Source organism: Empidonax traillii, unplaced genomic scaffold, assembly GCF_003031625.1.
Source record: "Empidonax traillii isolate 1590-97213 ecotype Southwest subspecies unplaced genomic scaffold, ASM303162v1 scaffold653:size358915, whole genome shotgun sequence".
Lineage (NCBI taxonomy): Eukaryota > Metazoa > Chordata > Aves > Passeriformes > Tyrannidae > Empidonax > Empidonax traillii.
The window spans coordinates 327,627-345,556 of record NW_020955846.1 but is presented as its reverse complement, the minus strand read 5'-3'; the positions used below and the strand labels follow the sequence as shown (position 1 = coordinate 345,556).

The 17,930-nt window shown below is 47.2% G+C and overlaps 1 protein-coding gene across 2 annotated transcripts in view; it reads left to right on the top strand.

The window, feature by feature from the left end:
* XPO5 (exportin 5) overlaps positions 1 to 17,283 on the top strand; it is a 29,393-nt gene extending 12,110 nt beyond the window's left edge. For both annotated transcript variants that reach the window (XM_027899273.1, XM_027899272.1), the window contains 17 exons: positions 166 to 207; positions 833 to 922; positions 2,172 to 2,371; positions 2,976 to 3,075; positions 3,806 to 3,987; positions 8,748 to 8,848; positions 9,837 to 9,933; positions 10,472 to 10,608; positions 11,215 to 11,312; positions 11,789 to 11,835; positions 12,006 to 12,100; positions 12,957 to 13,019; positions 13,498 to 13,580; positions 14,328 to 14,435; positions 14,616 to 14,753; positions 14,914 to 15,078; positions 15,619 to 17,283. In XM_027899273.1, the coding sequence (XP_027755074.1) occupies positions 166 to 207; positions 833 to 922; positions 2,172 to 2,371; positions 2,976 to 3,075; positions 3,806 to 3,987; positions 8,748 to 8,848; positions 9,837 to 9,933; positions 10,472 to 10,608; positions 11,215 to 11,312; positions 11,789 to 11,835; positions 12,006 to 12,100; positions 12,957 to 13,019; positions 13,498 to 13,580; positions 14,328 to 14,435; positions 14,616 to 14,753; positions 14,914 to 15,078; positions 15,619 to 15,759 (1,887 nt within the window). In that variant the 3' untranslated portion in view covers positions 15,760 to 17,283. The remainder of the gene's footprint in view (positions 1 to 165; positions 208 to 832; positions 923 to 2,171; positions 2,372 to 2,975; positions 3,076 to 3,805; positions 3,988 to 8,747; positions 8,849 to 9,836; positions 9,934 to 10,471; positions 10,609 to 11,214; positions 11,313 to 11,788; positions 11,836 to 12,005; positions 12,101 to 12,956; positions 13,020 to 13,497; positions 13,581 to 14,327; positions 14,436 to 14,615; positions 14,754 to 14,913; positions 15,079 to 15,618) is intronic.
* The last annotated feature ends 647 nt before the right edge of the window (positions 17,284 to 17,930 follow it).

Sequence of the window (17,930 nt, the reverse complement as noted above, 5' to 3'; positions counted from 1 at the left end):
GACCTCACTGTATTGATGATTCATCTTTCAACTTAGTTAGGGGTTCTTTACTGACTTTAGTGAAATCAAGCTATAATCTGATGATCTATTTCTTGAGCTCAGACACAAGTGCTAGATACCAACAAATGATGTGAATTTTTGGGTTTTTCCTCCCTTTTCTTACAGCTGTTTGCTTCAGTTACCTTTGAAGTTACAGAAGAAAGTAAGGTACGTCTGAATTATTATCTGCTAATGAGCTGTAACAGCTGGATCAAATCATATTCTATTGGAAAGCGTGCTGAGTCTGAAGACTCTGCTTACTAGGTTTCTCGAGTATAGTTCTGCTTCTGGAAAAGCTGGGGAGTCTAGATATTGCTGATCTCTTCATGGTTGACACAGCCTACTAAGCTTTGGCTCACAAGCTTAGAAGGCCACAGGCATGGTGTAAGGCCAGGACACTTAGTTCCCCAGTTAATGCTGGCTTTCCTGAGAGTGGAATCCCTTTAGAGCTGTGTGTATTCTACAGTGTTGGTATACGTGGCTCTGAAGGATGGCTGTAAAACTGCCAGCTACCTAGGGAGTGCTTGGAGTCTTGAAATAGTAAGAGCCATGGCATCCTCACTCCTGAAGTACAGCTTGTTTGAAAATGGACATCTTGAGTTGGCTGTTGCTTGGCAGAGGAAATTTGATTGCGTCATGATTGTTTGGGGGGAGGGGAGGAGGCATGGAAATGTTTTTTTCATCTGTGCTCAGCAGTGGAGAAAACTACATGTAATGCATATGTCTCTTGAAGATACCCTGAAGTTGTCTGAACTTCTGTTTTGTCACACTGATATTTGGTATGTCTGTCCAGGCTCCTAGAACTCGAGCAGTGAAGAATGTGAGAAGGCATGCATGCTCCTCAATCATAAAGATGTGTCGGGATTACCCTCAACTTGTCCTGGTATGTAAATGCAACCCTGTCATGAAGAGTCTTGCCTCAATTTCAGTTGGATTTTGCCTACAGTCTTGGTTTTCTTACAAATGACAATGTTTTATTCCCTGTACCTCCCTTCTTCCCCCCTGAAAAATTTTCTGCCTGAAGAGTTGAATTGTAAAGTGATGAGTTAAATGTAAAAGGGATCAGAAGGAGGATACAAGCGGCGCTGTGTTGGTTTTATAAGGAATGGTCACCGAATTTCCATGTTGTCATCTGTGGTGGTCTCGATTGATTCATTAGCTGAAGACACTAGCATGACTAGTCACTAGACTTTCTTCTGTTACTTATCAGAACGTAGGAAGGAGAGTATTTGTTTTCTGGATGAGCTTGAGGAGATTGGAATTGACAAACACATTTAAAATCCATAAACCATGTTTTGTTTGTTTTGCTGAACTAAACAGCCCTCATGCAACATGCCTAACTCTGAACTCCTTTGTTTAGAGGTGTTTCTGTGGAGGGTGCTCTAGGATTATGGGAGCACTGTAGTACATTGCTAGTTTAAACAAAGACATTTTTAAAGGATGCTAATTAAGGTAGTTTAGGGGTTCCAGTCTGCATTTTGCAATAAGATGCTAAGAACTAGTGGGTTGGTCTTTGTTCTGCTTTATTGGTCCTTGAGCTGTAGCTATCTCTTTCCTATGGCCAGCCAGACATCCTCATTGGAAGAGCCAGAGCTGCTCCAAAAGATGTTCAGAGGACTTGGCTGAAGAGGGCATGATGGCTAATGCTTATACAAAGTTATAGGTAGATGTGTTTACCACTAGAGATGGTAGGGAAGAAACTCAAGAATTCCTGTGGAGATAGTAGTATCCATAAGAATTGTTACTTACCTCACCATGAGCAAAGAGGTGGAAGTGTCTCAAGTCTAGCCAAAGAAGCAAGGTACTTTCTGTGAGCAAATAAAAGCACCAGAACTATTTTGAGGTGGGACACTGCTTGAAGCGATATAACTTCCTAGAGAGAGATTTCCTCTTCCTATTTTAGTCATGCTAGAGAGCGAAAGTAAACTGGATTCAGGATAATGATAGAGGGGTAGGGGAAAATAGAACTTCTCTTAGGCTGAACATTCAGAGAAACTTGAGTCCGAGGAGGAGATGGCTATGTAGAGAAAAGGTAGCAGACATGTTCCTCCAGCTATACTTCCTCTGCTTCCCTCAGTCACTCTCCTCCATACCAAATGTATGATGCTCTTCTACTTTTATGTGTTTTCTAGCCAAACTTTGAGATGTTGTACAACCACGTGAAGCAGCTGCTCTCCAATGAGCTACTTCTGACACAGATGGAGAAATGTGCTCTTATGGAGGCCCTTGTCCTCATCAGCAACCAGTTTAAGGACTATGAGCGACAGAAGGCTTTCCTGGAGGAGCTCATGGCTCCTGTTGCTGGCTTATGGCTCTCCCCAGAGATGCAGAGGTATGGGCTGTTTTTCTGAGCTTTGAGCTGTAGGTGTTGCAAAGGTACTGTTGTGGCCAGTAAGGGAACACACAAAGCAAATGAGGGTGGTAGGGTGCCTCATGACTTCCTGTTCTCTGAGCAGTCATTGTGGTAATAGCTTTCCTGCAGTTCAGAAACTGCCAACAGTCTAATTGCTGGGTAAGACTTGTTTAAGGTAATGGAGGAATATTCCCCAGCGTGCTCAAAGCATTTGCAGAAAATGAGAAATAAAAGATGTCTTAGCTCATCCCCAGGACAAGGTATGAAGCTGAGCTCTCTTTACTAAAGCTGAAGTGTCCTGCAACCCTGGGTAGCTGGGCATGCTCAAGAGTTTTCCCAGCAGGGCTCTCTTCATAAGAGGTTCAGAGGTTTCTGGTCCTCACAGCCCAAGAGAACTGGAGATGTTTGGAGAGTGTACACATCTCTGGTGCTTTTTAATTATGTCCCTACATACAGCATGGAGCACTAGCTAGTCTCTGTGGCCTGCTCTGTGTTTGTTTAGATGTTTATTGCCAGTGCAAAGCTCTACTCAAGTTCCCTGGTACAAACAATAATCCCCACTGCTGTCTTTTGCTGCTGCCAGAGTCCTCGCGGATCCTGAAGCCTTTATCTCCTATGTGGGTGCAGACAACAAAACTGCCGATCCAGTCCTGGAAGACCGCAGTGGCCTGAACCGCTCTAGAGTGAGTGTCATTGCCAGGAGAGGTGTAATTGTTAGTGAGAAGAGATTTGCCTCCTCCATCCCACAGTTCTGTTGTGATTGCACACAAGGTCTCCTGATCATCTACATTTAGAGCGCAGATCAGTAGGTTTTTCAGATTGCGGAATAACAGGCTGACTTTTGCTCTTTGAGCCAGGCACAATGGAAAACATGCTGGGGCTGCAGCATGGAATATAATTTTGTCTGAGGGGATTCATGTTGTTAGTGGAAAGTCTTCACTTGGACAGACTGCAAACGGAGTTGCTGTGTTCAGGTCTGTAGAAGACACTGAAATGCAGCCCACAGAGCTGTGCTTGTCATTTGGGGCTAATGCAGTTGGACCATTGTGTCACCATGGATCTCTGCATCCATCCATGAAGGAGATGAGGAACTGACGGTGTAGACCCTTTCTTTTAGAGGGCACCCTACCTGGCTGCTTACACACTTGTGAGACTGTATGCACTGATGCTTTGTCTCATAGTGAATTCCTAGGCTGTCTTGCCATGGCCAGGGCTCTCAGAAGATGATGGAATGTAGCGTGATCATTTGCTCCATTTTCTTGGCAGCAAACCCACCAGATTTTCTTTCTACCACAAAGTTAGGCTCCATGTAGAGCATTCCCTTTGAGATGGGATAATGATTGTTTTCTCTGAAAGCCTCTATTCAGGCTGTGCTCTGGCTAAGAAATGCTTTCTCCACATCTCTTGCTGCAGATAAGCTTTTGCGTGTCCACAATTCTGGGAGTTGTGAAGCGAGCTCGCTGGCCTGCTGCTATCGAGGAGGCAAAAGCTGGAGGATTCTTCTTGGGATACCTGCCCAGCGGAACTCCAATCTACCGTAACCCCTGCACGGAGCAGGTCCTGAAGCTTTTTGACAATTTACTTGCTCTCATAAGGTGGGTCAAGTTGACTTGAAATCATTTATGTTGTCTTACCAATCTGTGAAAGCCACACTGTGATAAATACATGGAATGCTCAGAGCATGTTTGCCCAGAGAAGCCAGTGGGAACACAGGCTGGTGCAGGTGCCCAAGTACCGTTCCTGACTGTTCACAGTGGGGAATGGCACTGGGGAAACTGGAGCCTTCTGAATGTCCATTGGCCTGGCCTTGAAGAGTCCATCAGAGCCAGTGGGAGCTTGGGCTGGGGTTGCCTCCCCCACCTCCACTGCTATAAATCTGCCATCCACTTAATGATTTCTCAACTAACGTCTCTGCTCTGCCCTCAGCCCCTACAAGGCCACCTCTCCGGTCAGCACCAGGGCAGTCCCAGCTCTCATCGCATCCTGTTTGCGTTGTTCTCTCTTCAGTGTTAAATTAAGCTGGTCTTGCTGAACATGAACAGCAGCCTCCTGAAGCACTGTCTGCTACAGAAATCAGTGGATGCATACTCTCAGGCTGTTGCTACTGTGCAGTGCCTCTCTGCGTGTCACTGGTGGTGTGTAGATTTGGGGCAGCCAGAGGAGGGAGCAAGAGAAGGCAGAGAAGGGAAATCCTGAATAACACAGTTCCCAGAACTATGAAGGAGGAATCTATCTCAGCGTAACTCCTGACACTGGGATTTTGCCAGACCTGTGGAACTATTTTGTGCCATAACTCTATATGTTACGTACTTGAAAACTTGAGGCAGTGGCCTGTTGGGATAGAGCATTTTCTGATCAACTTAGATTTTTCATCTCTCAGGTCAGGGAGGAAAGGGACCTTATTACTTGAGCTCTGTCTAGTCAGGTATGTTTGGCAGTCAATGAGCTCAGGAATGTGCTGTTTCCCATGAGAAGCAACATGCTGGACTGGTAGGACAAGCACGTGTTGTCTTGCCCCACGTGAGTGGTGTTTCTCATCACTAAGCTCTGTGTACCCCTCTGTGTGGTACTTTGGCCAGTGAGCAGATACAGCTGCAGAGTAGTCCTTGAAGTGTTTTTGCCTTTTATTCTGGAAGGCTGAAGATCCTATGATGAACTTCTGGGAGAGGTTAGGTAGAGCTACCTGAGTAGAGGTAGCCTCATGCCATTTCTTCCAGGGCCTGCAACATGTCATATTGTGTGAGACCAACTAAACCAATGCCCAAGGTCTGAACAGGCTCCAACACACAGAGCTTTTGCTCATGCAATCACTGTTCTTGCCAGAACTTAAGCATTAGTAAAAACACTTAGAATCTCTGTTACAAGCAGCTTAGGAAACTGTCATCCAACTTTTATCACTACCTGTGGAGAAGCAGAAACTCTGTGTCTACCTGTTTACCACCTCCAAGAATACACATGAGTTATGTTCTCTAGCCAGTACCTCCCCATCTACGTAAAGGAAGAGGCTCCCTGTGGGTTTGGGGTGCTTGTGAGGCACTGCATCTTGTTGTTCAAGCATCTCACCAGCAGGCCAGAATATTTTCTGTGTGATAATAACATATATGGAGCAGCCTGTACTTCACTCAGAGGTATCCAGGCTTTTCTTAAGTCTGGATGCTTCAACAGGAACCAATGAATGATGTATTAAGAGCAGTAGATCTTCATATTTTTCCATCACTGCTGCTGGATATAGAGGCCTCTTTGTATGACAACTGCAAGCTCATAGTTCTGTGCAAATGTTGATGACACGTCTTTTGGAAATGTTGGATTTTGTACTGTGTCGTTTGCTGACTGTAGGTGCCTTTTCCAGGTACTGCCTCCTCAGGCCCTCTTGAATGTGGATAACACAGGAATATGGAATCTGTAGCAGCCTGTCACCAGGCAGGAAATACAGAGATATGAGGAAGGCTGACTGGCAGGAAAGCTGCCTGCATTGAGGATTCCTTCAGGGACATAGTTGCATTACTCCTTGGATATAGAAGCTTCTCTTAGGTCTGTGCCATTAGGTAGCTCTCCATAGGGATAAGCAGTGTCCAGTGTTGCTTATGTGGGACAGATGTGGAAGTCCTTGGAGACTGTGTTGGTTTCTGTGGGAGCAGATCTCAAGTAGCAGCAGCCGGGGTCCTGCTGAGCAGCTGATCTGAGCACAAAGTCAGGCACCAGTGAGAAAAAAAGGGCATTTTGCAGGCTGGGCAGGTGGGTCTGCTGTTCTCTGGGTAGTGTGTGGCATTCTTCTGCTGCATTAGCAGGCAGAAGCAGTGAAAACCATTAAGCCACTGGGCCTTTGCTGGAGTGGTAAGTAGCTTGAATGTAGGCCATGGATGAGACCAAAGGACTGAGAAGAATCACAGAGTCCAGGTAGCAAGACAAAATAAGGTAGTTTTGAGTGGCATCTGTTTGTGCCTACCTGTATTTGTCTCTATAGCTGTATTTACTGAAATACTTTGAGGTTGTTTTGGTAATCTCTGATAATAGCTTTCAGAGTGATGATTCTTCTGTCCTCTGTGGCACCTTTTTTCATCTAGGTGTTTTCTAGCTTCTGGTTTAAAATGTTCACTCCTGAATTTAAACCCAAATCATGGTTTCCACCCATTTTTTAGAAAAAGGTGCATCTCTGCAGTCAGTAACTGCATGAACTGATTGGTGCAGCGCCTTTGTTGTGCTGGGATTTGCTCTTGTTTTGTTACAAATGGACTGGTTAGGCTCAGCAAATGTTTTGCACAGACAAAGGCTTTTTTGGAACTCCTGATGAGGAGATGCTGACATTACCAAATGAAAGAATTCTTGGATAGACATGGATGCTGTAGGCATTATCATTGTATATGGCTTCAGCTTTGGAAAAAGATTCTTTAGTCATGGACTGCCCTAAAGGATGCATCTTGTGGTCTTCAGACTCATCTCTCTAGGCATCAGAGGCTCTTCCTAGCAGAGCTGTGACCATCGCTGAAAATCCCCCAAGTCCTACCATGTCCTTTGCTTGTCTTTTCTAAAGCATAAATGTCTCTTGAATTTTGTTGTTCCATATTCTCCCACGTGTGGGGGATGCCCAGGAGTGCAGAGAGTCTCACCTGGAACATGCCTAGGGCTACATCATCCTGGATAAGGGCTGTTGGATGCTTTTCTAACTCCCATGGGAAGCAGCTGGTTGACCATTTTCCCTCCATTACAACTGGGAACTTGCTGAAGTATTAAGGGCCTGTGAGTGAATATTTGCCCTCTCAACTTGAGAAAATGCTTCAAGGACTCTGAAACAACTAAGGACCGTGACCGCTCCTTTAAGATAAGACTGTCTGGCCCATCCTGCTGGAGTTAGAGCAATGAGATTTCAAGGTTCACCACTGCAATCCCACAGTCCTTCAGTTTGTCCTGCTGCCTTTTTGCCCAGCATGAGGCAAATCAACATTGGCATGGAGTGAGCAGGAGACATACAGGAGATTATTTTGGTAGCCAGGTTTCAGGATAGCCTCAAGCAGAAATGCACAGTTTTTTGAGTCGATGGAACAACATTTAGTGGAAGCTGGGCTGTTCCCTGGCCCCTCTTGGCAGAGAAGAGTCAGCTTGTGCCCCTTTGAGGCCTGTTGCATGGTGTTAGGTCCAGCCCAGAATGAGAGTATGAGTCGTGAAGAAGTCATTGTGTAGCTCTTCATTATGAAGCTTACATACTTGCCTTCCTCACATCCAGTGAGCAGGGAAGTATTTAACACTTGCAGAGAGAAACAGGATAGTTGCTGTTTTTGAGCCAACTTGGGCTTTCTGCAAATGCAGGCAGACATCACTGCATTGGGGTTGCCAGGATTATGAACATAGACCTTAAAAAAAATTAAAACCCAATCATTAATACATGAGTGAAAGCTGAGACTGGAGAACATACTGAGGTCTGCCCACGTTCCCTTCCCCCAGCCATTCCCATGTACCCCCTGCTTTGGGAAACGCTGCTCGAGGGGGAGATACTGAGTTGCCCTTGATCACCTCTAGCAGCAGGTACAATGGCATTGCAGTTTTGGAGGAGGCTGCAGGATTTGTGCTGTGTGCAGCTGGCGACACCCACAGTGGAGGTCTGAGGTCTCAAAGGAGAGAGGTAGGTGAGAGAGACACCCCCTGCCGAGTCCAGCTCCGAGTGTCAGTGCCCTGGCTAAGAGGGGGACCCATTTTGGCCTGGATGGCAAGAACCAACCACCCATGGCTGAATTGGTGTCCCTTGTGGAGAGCTGACTGGCTGCCTCCTGATCATGCGGAATTGTTCGCAGCTGGATGTGTTGTCCAGGGGGCACATGCGTTTGCCACGAGTAACATCTGATCAGACTGATGTTCTCACCAGAGTCCCTCCAGTGCCACCTGCCATTCTGGGGCCTGTGACCCATCCCTGAGGGGCAGTGTGTGTATTTTGGAGCTGAAAGAGCCCTTCCCTCTAAAGGGGCCTTAGGTGCAGAAGATCTTTTGAGATGTCTTGTCAGTTTTAAAAATACATTCTCTGGTCCCTTTGGCCAAGCTAATAAGCTGTTCCCAGCATCAACTGGAGAATTGCTGGGAGTTTTTACTGTCAGTGCTTGCAAGGGGTGGGACCAACTGAAGTAAGTGGAAGGGGCAACCAGGAGATTCAGGACATGAGGTGGAGTCACTCCATGTCTCTGTTGGGTCAGCTTCCCCAATATTTTTGCAGGTGGGGAAGGGGGATCCCATGCACACGTGCTTGGTCTCACCTTCCTCATCATCTGCCTCAGAAGAGCTGTCCACAAGCTGAAGGAGAGGATCGCACTGTCGAGGGCAAAAAGGGGTTCACTTATATGAGTATAAACCAAGTGCTCTTCTGTTTCAGGACTCACAACAATCTCTACATGCCAGAGATAATGGCTAGGCTGGGGGATACGTTTGCAAAGGCCTTGGACATGCTGGAGGTGGAGAAGAATGCCATTCTAGGTAAGAGGCTTCTCTTCGGGAGGAATGTGTGGGTGGATTCTTAGAGGTATTTGAGTTAGTGGTCCATCCATAGCAGTGGAAGTGAAAAAGGGCTGGAGAGGCATTTTTTTCATAGTATTTGCAGCTCGGGTGTGATTTGAACCTGCTGAAATTTAGAAGTTAAATAAGTTATTGGTCTCAGGCAAATTGAGTTCTGCTGCATGAAAATGAAGGGTACTCTACCAAACTGCTTATCTCAGCTGGTTGGTGGTCTCTGCAACACAGCATTTTGGGCTGCAGAGCCTGGGGGGTGCTGTAATTGTCTGCCTTTGAGCAGAATTAGTACTCAGCAGGAGCCCTGAATGCTGGTGCGAAGACCTGTCCTTGAGGGCTAGAGCCAAATTGTGCAGTATGGCCCTGTTATTTGTTTGGAACCATCTTAAAACAGGTTTGAGCTTGTGAACACAGAATAATTTCCAGCCAAGCAGAAGTAAGTGGGTGGCCTTGTGGATAAAGTGTGGATCACGACTTTGGAAACTGAGGTTTAATTTTGTGTTACCTATAAACTCTGTTTGTGAACACCTGCACATAAAGCATCAGGGTCTTGATCTCTGCTCTAAATTTCTTAATGTCATAGTTCAACAGTAGCTTGTGTCGTGACAGAGAATACAAACCTGAAGGGATGAGCTATTAGAGGAGCTGCACAACTGTCAGCTTTGCTGCTGACTGGGTTCTGGTAGCTCAAATAAGTTTTACTGTGGAGAAACGAGGCAGCTCTAACAACCTCAGTGGAAGCACCTCTGCTCTGGGTACAACCAGCCTGAACTCGTCTGACCTCTGAGGAGAGGTTCTGGCCCAGGGTTGCTGCACTGCTTCCCATTTAGATACATGTTGTACTTGCCAGGATCTTCCTTTGCTGCCGTCAAGGTGGCTGGGGCCTGCCCAGCGTGTCCTGAAGGTGCAACTGTGCGCTCTCATTGATGTAACTGAAGGTTATTCTTTCCCACAGGTCTCCCTCAGCCTTTGCTGGAGCTTTATGACTCTCCTGTTTACAAAACAGTCTTAGAAAGGATGCAGGGCTTCTTTTGTACCCTCTACGACAACTGGTAAGACCACCAGCTCTCTCACATAGCATTCAACACTGCACAGCTGGAGCAGTAGGCTGTTGCTGAGGCTGACTTCTTTTAGTTAAGACTTTTGATGTGAACTGTATCCAAGTAGAAGCTACAGTGGTAGAATATATTCAGTGGTTATAATCTACCATTAACATATGGAACAGTCTCTGGAAAAAAGTGCCTCAAAATGTGGTTTTTAGCTTTTTAGCTCTTCCTGCAATTAGGTAGTTGGATTGGAGCACTTACCTGATACCCTGATCTAGTTTGTCTCTTCTGCCACTTCTAATTACATGCTGGGATACATCAGCACTTGAAAGCACATTGTGGTGCTTCAATGCTGAATTCATTGTCCCTCTGCAGGTATCCCAGTAAAAAAGAGATATGGTGCTAAAATTCTCTATAGTATTTGTTTAAGAATGAAGGGCAACAATCTGATCTCAAGGTGATAGTACATGTAGCCTTTGCAGGCCAGAGACATGGTACCTGTTATCTAGCAGACTTGCAACTAACTTGTTTTTTTTGTTGGAAGTTTTCACATCCTGGGAAATGCAGGCCCCTCCATGCAACAGGATTTTTACACTGTTGAGGGTCTCGCCACCCAGCTCCTTAGCTCTGCTTTCAACAACCTCAACAACATTCCCGATTACAGACTGCGTCCCATGCTCCGTATCCTTCCATTACTGCCTCAGGCCAGCTAGGGAGGCTTTGAACACATAAACTGGAAACCTGCATCGTTTTCAGTATGGCTGAGACAAAGAAGTGTGATTGAGGAGGTAAAAAAGCAGGGATATACCTGGTGTGGATGAGGTGTGAGCCCAGGAGGGCACGAGCAGAAACAGCAGTGCTTGGGATCGGAAACGATAAATGCAAAGGATTTACGTGGTTCTGGAGGCACTGTGAGAGGTGGGTAGTACCTTCTGGGGGCCAAGGAGGCTTGGGTAATGAGGATCTTGGCAGTAAGGTGTGCTTGTGTGGGAAATCATGTGGGTTTCCCAACCCGCTTTCCAGAGCTGGACATTCAGTCTCACAGCTAGGAAACGGGTGTTAAGCACCCTCAGATTTCTCAATTGAACTGTCGGGGGAAGGATCTGAATACCTCGTGGTCTTGCTGTATAGAGATGCCACTTGTTAACTGATGGCTGTTAGAAGATGGGCTTTGAGGCGTCTGTCCCTTGGCCTCCCAGTGAAATGGGCTCGTTTGGGTAATGTGCTGCAGTCTTCCCTAGCAGCTGGTCTTATGTGCTGGATCTCTTCCTTAACTGGTCTGTACAGGTGTGTTTGTGAAGCCCTTGGTACTCTCCTGCCCTTCAGAATACTACGAAACCCTTGTCTGTCCCATGCTGGGACCACTCTTTACCTATCTGCACATGGTAAGAAAACTTGTTTGATGCCTTTTTCTTGACAGCCCAGATTCCCTGTAAGCAGCTGACAGCAGTTGTGAGAATGTCTGTCTCTACAGAGACAGAAGAGATGAGGGCAGAGCCTCGATGCTTAATGATTTTGATAATATTTAGGAGGGGCTTTTGGGATGTGTTAAACTCTGGCTGTTGCACAGCACTCCTTGCTGTGAATTCAAACCCGTGGACATTAGCTCCTCAACCTGCAGCCATGAGAATTTTGGTGGGGTGTTTTTGCCTGTGTCCTCCCATTTTCCTAACAGCTCATTCACATTCCTGCAGCCAGCACAATTGGTAGCAGTTCTTCTGCCATTCAAAATGGGTCTTGGCATGAGAGCTGTGTTAAAAGTTCTTGTGCTTCTGTCAGCAGCTGTCACTTGTGTCTCCTTGCATTGTGTCCAGCCTGGCTCCTTAAGAAGGTATTAAATCTTTCCTTTTGTCTTGAACAGAGGTTATCCCAGAAATGGCAGGTGATCAGTCAGCGAACCATGCTCTGGTAAGCCCTTGGGTACAAAGGGGGAAATGGGGAATAGGATGGAGGTTTGGTCTTTTATGTGGGCCTTTGCCCAGGAACAGCCCTGCCAGCAGAGGCTCATTCCCTATGCTTGGGCAGAGGGGATACTTTAAGACATCGGCTCCTTTCAAACTAAAAACTTTTCTCCTCAGTGAGGATGATGCTGCAGATGACAACCCCGAGTCTCAGGAGATGCTTGAGGAACAGCTGGTCAGGCTGCTGACCCGAGAAGTCATGGATCTCGTCAGTAAGTGAAATCAAGCTAGATCCCCTGGGATATTTGGGAAGTTTTCCCTAGAGAAGACAACAGGAATTCCCAATGTGCAGTAAAACTTAATTATAACAGTCAGTAGTATTTAACATAGTCCTTAGAAGCCAGGTGTGAGACAGTTAACCCTGTCTTAGCTTAAACCTAATAAGAAATTATTAAAAACCCTCACAAGAGAGTTTTTTCCTTTTGTTTTGCTAGCTTTTAGGGCTCTGTGGTTTTGGCACTGTCCCTTAGAAGTCCAGTCCTTTGGAATATGGTTCTCCTTTTCTGTGCCCTGGAACCCAGTATGGGACATGGATTTGTGGACAAGCCAAGTGTAGAGCAGTTTTGTTTCTGGCAATTGCCGTGTTTTTAACCAGACAGAGGGAATAGTCCCTCCCCCAGAGCTGTCTCCCTTCTTTGTGTTCCATTTCTCCAACAATTTTTTGTCAGCATGGCTTTGAGCAGAGAGGCTGGGAAAATTGATTCCACACAGAGAGTACAGATCATCAGTCTTCTATATCCTTTCTTGATTGGCCTTTTTGCCTTAAAATGGTGTTCTTCTCAGGTTATAGACCTCAAATGGTTTTGCATGTTCCTGGTTCTCAGTACTTTGAAGCAGCCACTGTGGAGCAGGTTCCACTGGGGGAAGATGCTGTGGGTGGAGTGTTACAGCCTTGCAGGGAGTGCAGTATTTGGCTTTTATACTGGGCTTCCTGATTCTTCAGACTCTGTGTAACAGCTGGGGGAGCTTGAAGCAGCTGTGAGCCCACCAGTCTGTAGGATTGTCTCTGCATGTTCTAAAGCAGCATCTTCCCTTTTCTGCTTCTCTGACCTGCAACTGTTTTTGCAGCTGTTTGCTGTGTTTCTAAGAAAAATGTTGAACATAACACTACTGCTGCTGTAGATGGAGACGGTGAGTAAATGCCTACCTTTGCCTTTCCTGCCCTTGATGTAAACAAACATTTGTCGTATTTCTTGAGGGAGAGGCTTGCCTTTTGCTGGAAGTTCTGCATGAGGGGTATAGGTTTGGTAAGAAGCCTTCAGCTTTGTCCTGCCCAGTGTGCCTGGGGGCCACAGAAAAACCCAGTCTAGCCTAGAAACAAATGTGCTGTAGGGTTCACAGGTTGGAGCAGCTGATTCTTAAGGTTCTGAGTAGAAGAGGGGGATGTGCAGTCTTCCCAAGAGCTGAAGGTAGCTAGCTGGGCTCCCTTCCTGCCCCACCAAGGGTTGGGTGCTTTTTGCTTGAAAAGAGATGTTCTGGGCAAGCTTTGCCAGCATAGTGATTCTGTGTGCTGTCTCCTGGCTCCCAGCTTAGTCCCTGCAGGCTCCCTGTTCTCCCTCAAGTCCTTGGGAGGCAGTGTTCATAGTGCTGCCTTTGCTCTGCTCTGCAGATGACGAGGCCATGGCCACGGAGGTGACCCCCCCTGCCAGCGCAGAGCTCACTGAGCTCGGCAAGTGTCTGATGAAGCAAGAGGTAAGAGCCATGGTCTGACTTCTACCATGCTTTCTCTGCACTCTTTGTCATGCTTGTCTGTTGTGCAGCCAAGCGTTGCTGCAGAGATCGAGGCTGCTGGAGCACCCCCCAGTGTGAGATTCATCTCTTGGGAACATGGCATGGCTTTTAAGGGCCTTGCAGAAGCCACAAAGCAAATGAGGATTGGGATCCAGTACAACACACAAGCTACAGAGTTTCAGCCTTCTGGGGAAGAGAGCTCTGGGCATTCACCTCCCAGGGTGCTCCCTGGCTCTGCCTTCATCCTGGGCTCCAGTCTTCATGCGGAAGAACTTCATCCAGAAGCATTTTGTTTCTTTTTTATTTGTATGAAATCTGCCTAAGCTGATACAGGAGCCACACTGTTAACACCACTCACTTTACAGAGTACCCTCATCCCGATGCCTCTGTACTCCTCTGCTGTGGATACCTCCTAAGCTCTTGCAGAAGCTATTGCAGTGACTTGGGAGTAGCAGCTGACGGGAGTCCATGAACACTCTGGGGCCTTTCCCAGGGAGATGAAGGGAGCAGGTGTGCTTGACATTGGTCCCTCGTGGTTATGATATTGCACACTGGGTGCCTTTGAGCACCTTCAGAATGCAGGATTCTCAGAAGGTAGCCCTTAGGAGCTCTTGCAGGGTGTCTGGATTGCTTCTTGGCTCCCTTCAGGTTTGAACACTGGAAGTGGGAAATAGTTCCTCTGACTGGTCCTCTCTGACTCCTTTTCAGGATGTTTGCACTGCAGTGCTGATCACTGCCTACACATCCCTCTCCTGGAAGGACACCTTGTCCTGCCAAAGAACCACAACACAGCTTTGCTGGCCACTGCTTAAACAGGTACCTCTGGGAGGAAGAAGGGGTTAGTTCTGGCAGGGTTGGGAGATGAAGCTCTGGATGTTGTGAGAAGCATGGCAGCTTCACCCCTGGGCACCTTTTCCCTCAGGAAGACCGAGCTGTTGCAGAAATGCAGTCATGTATTGGCATCTTGTTGCAGTGCTGACAGTGCCTCTTCCCCAGGTGCTTCCAGGAAACCTCCTGCCTGATGCCGTGTCCTGGTTTTTCACAAGTGTGCTGAGGGGCTTACAGGTACACGGGCAGCACGATGGCTGCATGGCAGCTCTTGTCAACCTGGCTTTCCAGATCTACGAGGCCTTGGTGAGAAATCCTGTCCTTCATCCAAATGTGAGGTTGGCTGGGGAGTGGTGGAAAACTAATCCCATGCCTGCTTGGGTATAGGGGCAGAGTAGCTAGTAGCCTGCCAAGCTGGGCAGGGCTGCTTGCCTAGCAGAGCCACCTTAATTGTACTTCTCTGCAGCGCCCTCGCTATGCTGAGCTGAAGGCAGTGATGGAGCAGATCCCAGATATCCAGCTGGACTCTTTGGAGCAGTTTGATTCAAAGCTCCTCAACCCAACGCTGCAGAAGGTGGCAGACAAGCGCCGGAAGGATCACTTCAAGCGCCTCATCACAGGTTGCATTGGGGTAGGTGATGTCCTAGAGGACATCTGTTTCACACCTGTATCCTGCAGAAGTGATGGGGTGTCCTGCCTCTTGGCAGCCACCCCTCTTCCCACCCAGGAGGCTGCTGCAGCCTGCTCTTAGTGTTTGTTCTGTGTCTTCTTCACCCTGGAGGTACAGCAGGGATGGCAGCACAGACCGAGCAGCCCCTCTAGCAATGGCCATTCACTGAGAGGCAGTGGATACCCTGCAGAAGGGTGCCCCAGGGAACAGGGTGATAAAACGTTTGAATGAGGCTGGTGGGTCATCTCTAGGCTTTTGTGAGGATGGTGGTGTTGGAACCTTTGGCATTGGATTAGGAGCTGGAGAGTGGTATGCTGGTGGTTACCTCAGTGCCCTGGCACTTGGGAAAGGCCAGGCCCAAGATTCCTCAAAATGCAAGCACATAGTCCAGGCCTAGGGGTTGCTCAGAACCCGGGGTCTGCTCTGATGTGCAAGCAGCCTGTCCCTGAGTGGGGGTATGAAGACAGTAATGACTGATGCCTGCCTGTCTGTCCTCTGCAGAAACCCATTGGGGAGCAGTTCCGCAAGGAGGTTCATATCCGGAACCTTCCATCTCTCTTCAAAAAGGTGAAGCCATCATTGGAGACAGATGTGCTAGAAAACGAGGATGGAGAGGGCTTCAATGTACTCTTTGAACCCTGAGCCTGGGATGCTGCAACCGTCTCCTCCCCTACCTTATATTTTGTCTCCTCCTAGTAAGCACATTAGATTCTCCTTGTCACGCCTACACAAGCATTCGTCTGAATAAAGCCCTTTACGGGTCCTGTCCCATTCTCCTCCCTACACTGGGATGGGACCTGCAGTGGCATTTGAACCAGTCTGTTAAACTTTTCCCCTGATTTCTTCTCCATTGGATGAGCATTTTTAGACCTCTGCTTCTCTGCAAGGTGGGAGCTGAGCCTATAGACTCCATTAGGTAAAGCCTGGTCATCTTGTAGCCTTGGGTCACTCTTGCTCCACCTCTTCATCCCTTGGGGTTTAGAATTAATGCAAAAGGCAGAGTAGTGTGCCATGTGAAATCTTCCTCTGGGTGCTAGTAGCCAGGCTTTGTAGGGAACACATTGGACACTCCTGTCATGTTTATCAGCACTTGTCCCTAGCGGACTGGTATTCTGATGAATCCGTTTCCCTCCAGGATGCTGAGCCTTGGGCTGAGGGCTGTGTGCCAGGAAGCCTAGCAGTGCTCTAGGATCTCCCACGAGATCAGCCTTTCTAAGGTGCAACTGCTCTCTAGAAAGAGGCAGACACTGTCATACACATATATATACATATATATGTACAGATATGATCATACAGTTTGTTCTACCCAGAGCCAAAGGGAAGGCTTATACTTTGTGCCAGCCTTTCTTGGACATCTCTCAGGGGGAGCAGGACAGATTATTTTTTTTAATTTTTTTTTTTTTTTCATTTTACCACACCCTGTAGACTAGAACTTGGCCAGTGCAGGGTACACAAAATCTGGACCAATACCTGAAGCACCTGCAATCCAAAAGGGATCTCCTCGCCCTGTTGCACTGGAGATGACAGTAGCCCCTGGTTTTACCCACTCTGGTACTTCTCAGAGAATTGCATGGTGGGGCAGGAGGGGTGGGCTTTACACTGCAGTTCACAGGGCAGAGCCAGGTCAGAAACTGGGTTTTAGCTGAGGTGGGACTCTATGAAGCCACTCCAATCTGCAAAGCTGGTTCACACAGTCTATCCTAGTGTTAGCACAGGAGCTGGGAGGGTCTGTCCTGAGGTAGCAGGCACTTTTGCCATCCAGGAGGCAGAACAAGTAATAAACTGTGGTAGGTGGAGAAGTGGTGTCTTAACATGGACAGACTGGACAAAAAAGCTGGAGTTGGGAGGTGTGGGAGTACAGATAGGAAGATGAGGCCTTGGGAATCCACTCACCCTCCTGCCTCTGCTGTTCCACCAGCACACCCTCCACATTCCTCCTGGCCTCAGACTTTAACCTCTGAGCTAACATGGTTCCTAGCTCTAGCAAAGGCTGGGTGTATTTATTGTGTTGTGATATTTTTAACATTCTGTGACTTCATGCTAGACACAAGGGAGTTTTTTAAAATGGATTTTAAACCTTTTTTGTAGGAACGTTTAAATCCGAAGCTGTCTCTGAACTGGTTGTGTTACACCTCTGAATGTCAGTAAAGCTATTCCAGTTTCATACACGCAGTGTCATGTTTCATTTTTATTCTTTTGTCTGTTTCAGTAAGATTTGAGGCCTCCAGTCTGCCCAGGCTGCCTGCCTAAGGATTGCTCAGCACCCCTTATTCCACCTACCCAAAAGGGGGCACCTTTGCTGGTAGTCAACATACATTATCAGGGAGGGGATGAACCATTCCAGACTACATGGTTATATTACAAGGTGAGGGGTAAAACTGCATTTTAAAGTACTTAATGTCACTCACAGCTAGTTTATATTAATTCTGGGTCCCAGTTTGCAGCTTGAGGCAAATGTGTTGCCAAAGCAAGACCCTTGGGCTATTCCAAGGTATGTTCCATAAGCAGCATGGGAAATACGTGAAGCAGTAGCTCAGAGAGGTGTATGTGCTACCAAAGTAGCCTGCAAGCCCAACCCTAGCTATTGCTGGGAAGAGCAGTATCTTGTGAGATGGATATATATGTTTGTGTACGTGTGTGTGTGTTTGTACCATATTTTGTCTATGTGTATATATGTATATATCTATCTATACATACACGCACATAGACCCAGCACATGCATGGGCCTGCAGCAATATAGTGACATGGGACAGGTTGGGATTGGAGCCAGGATGCCAACCATACCCCTCTCCTGCAGCCTATTCACCCTACCA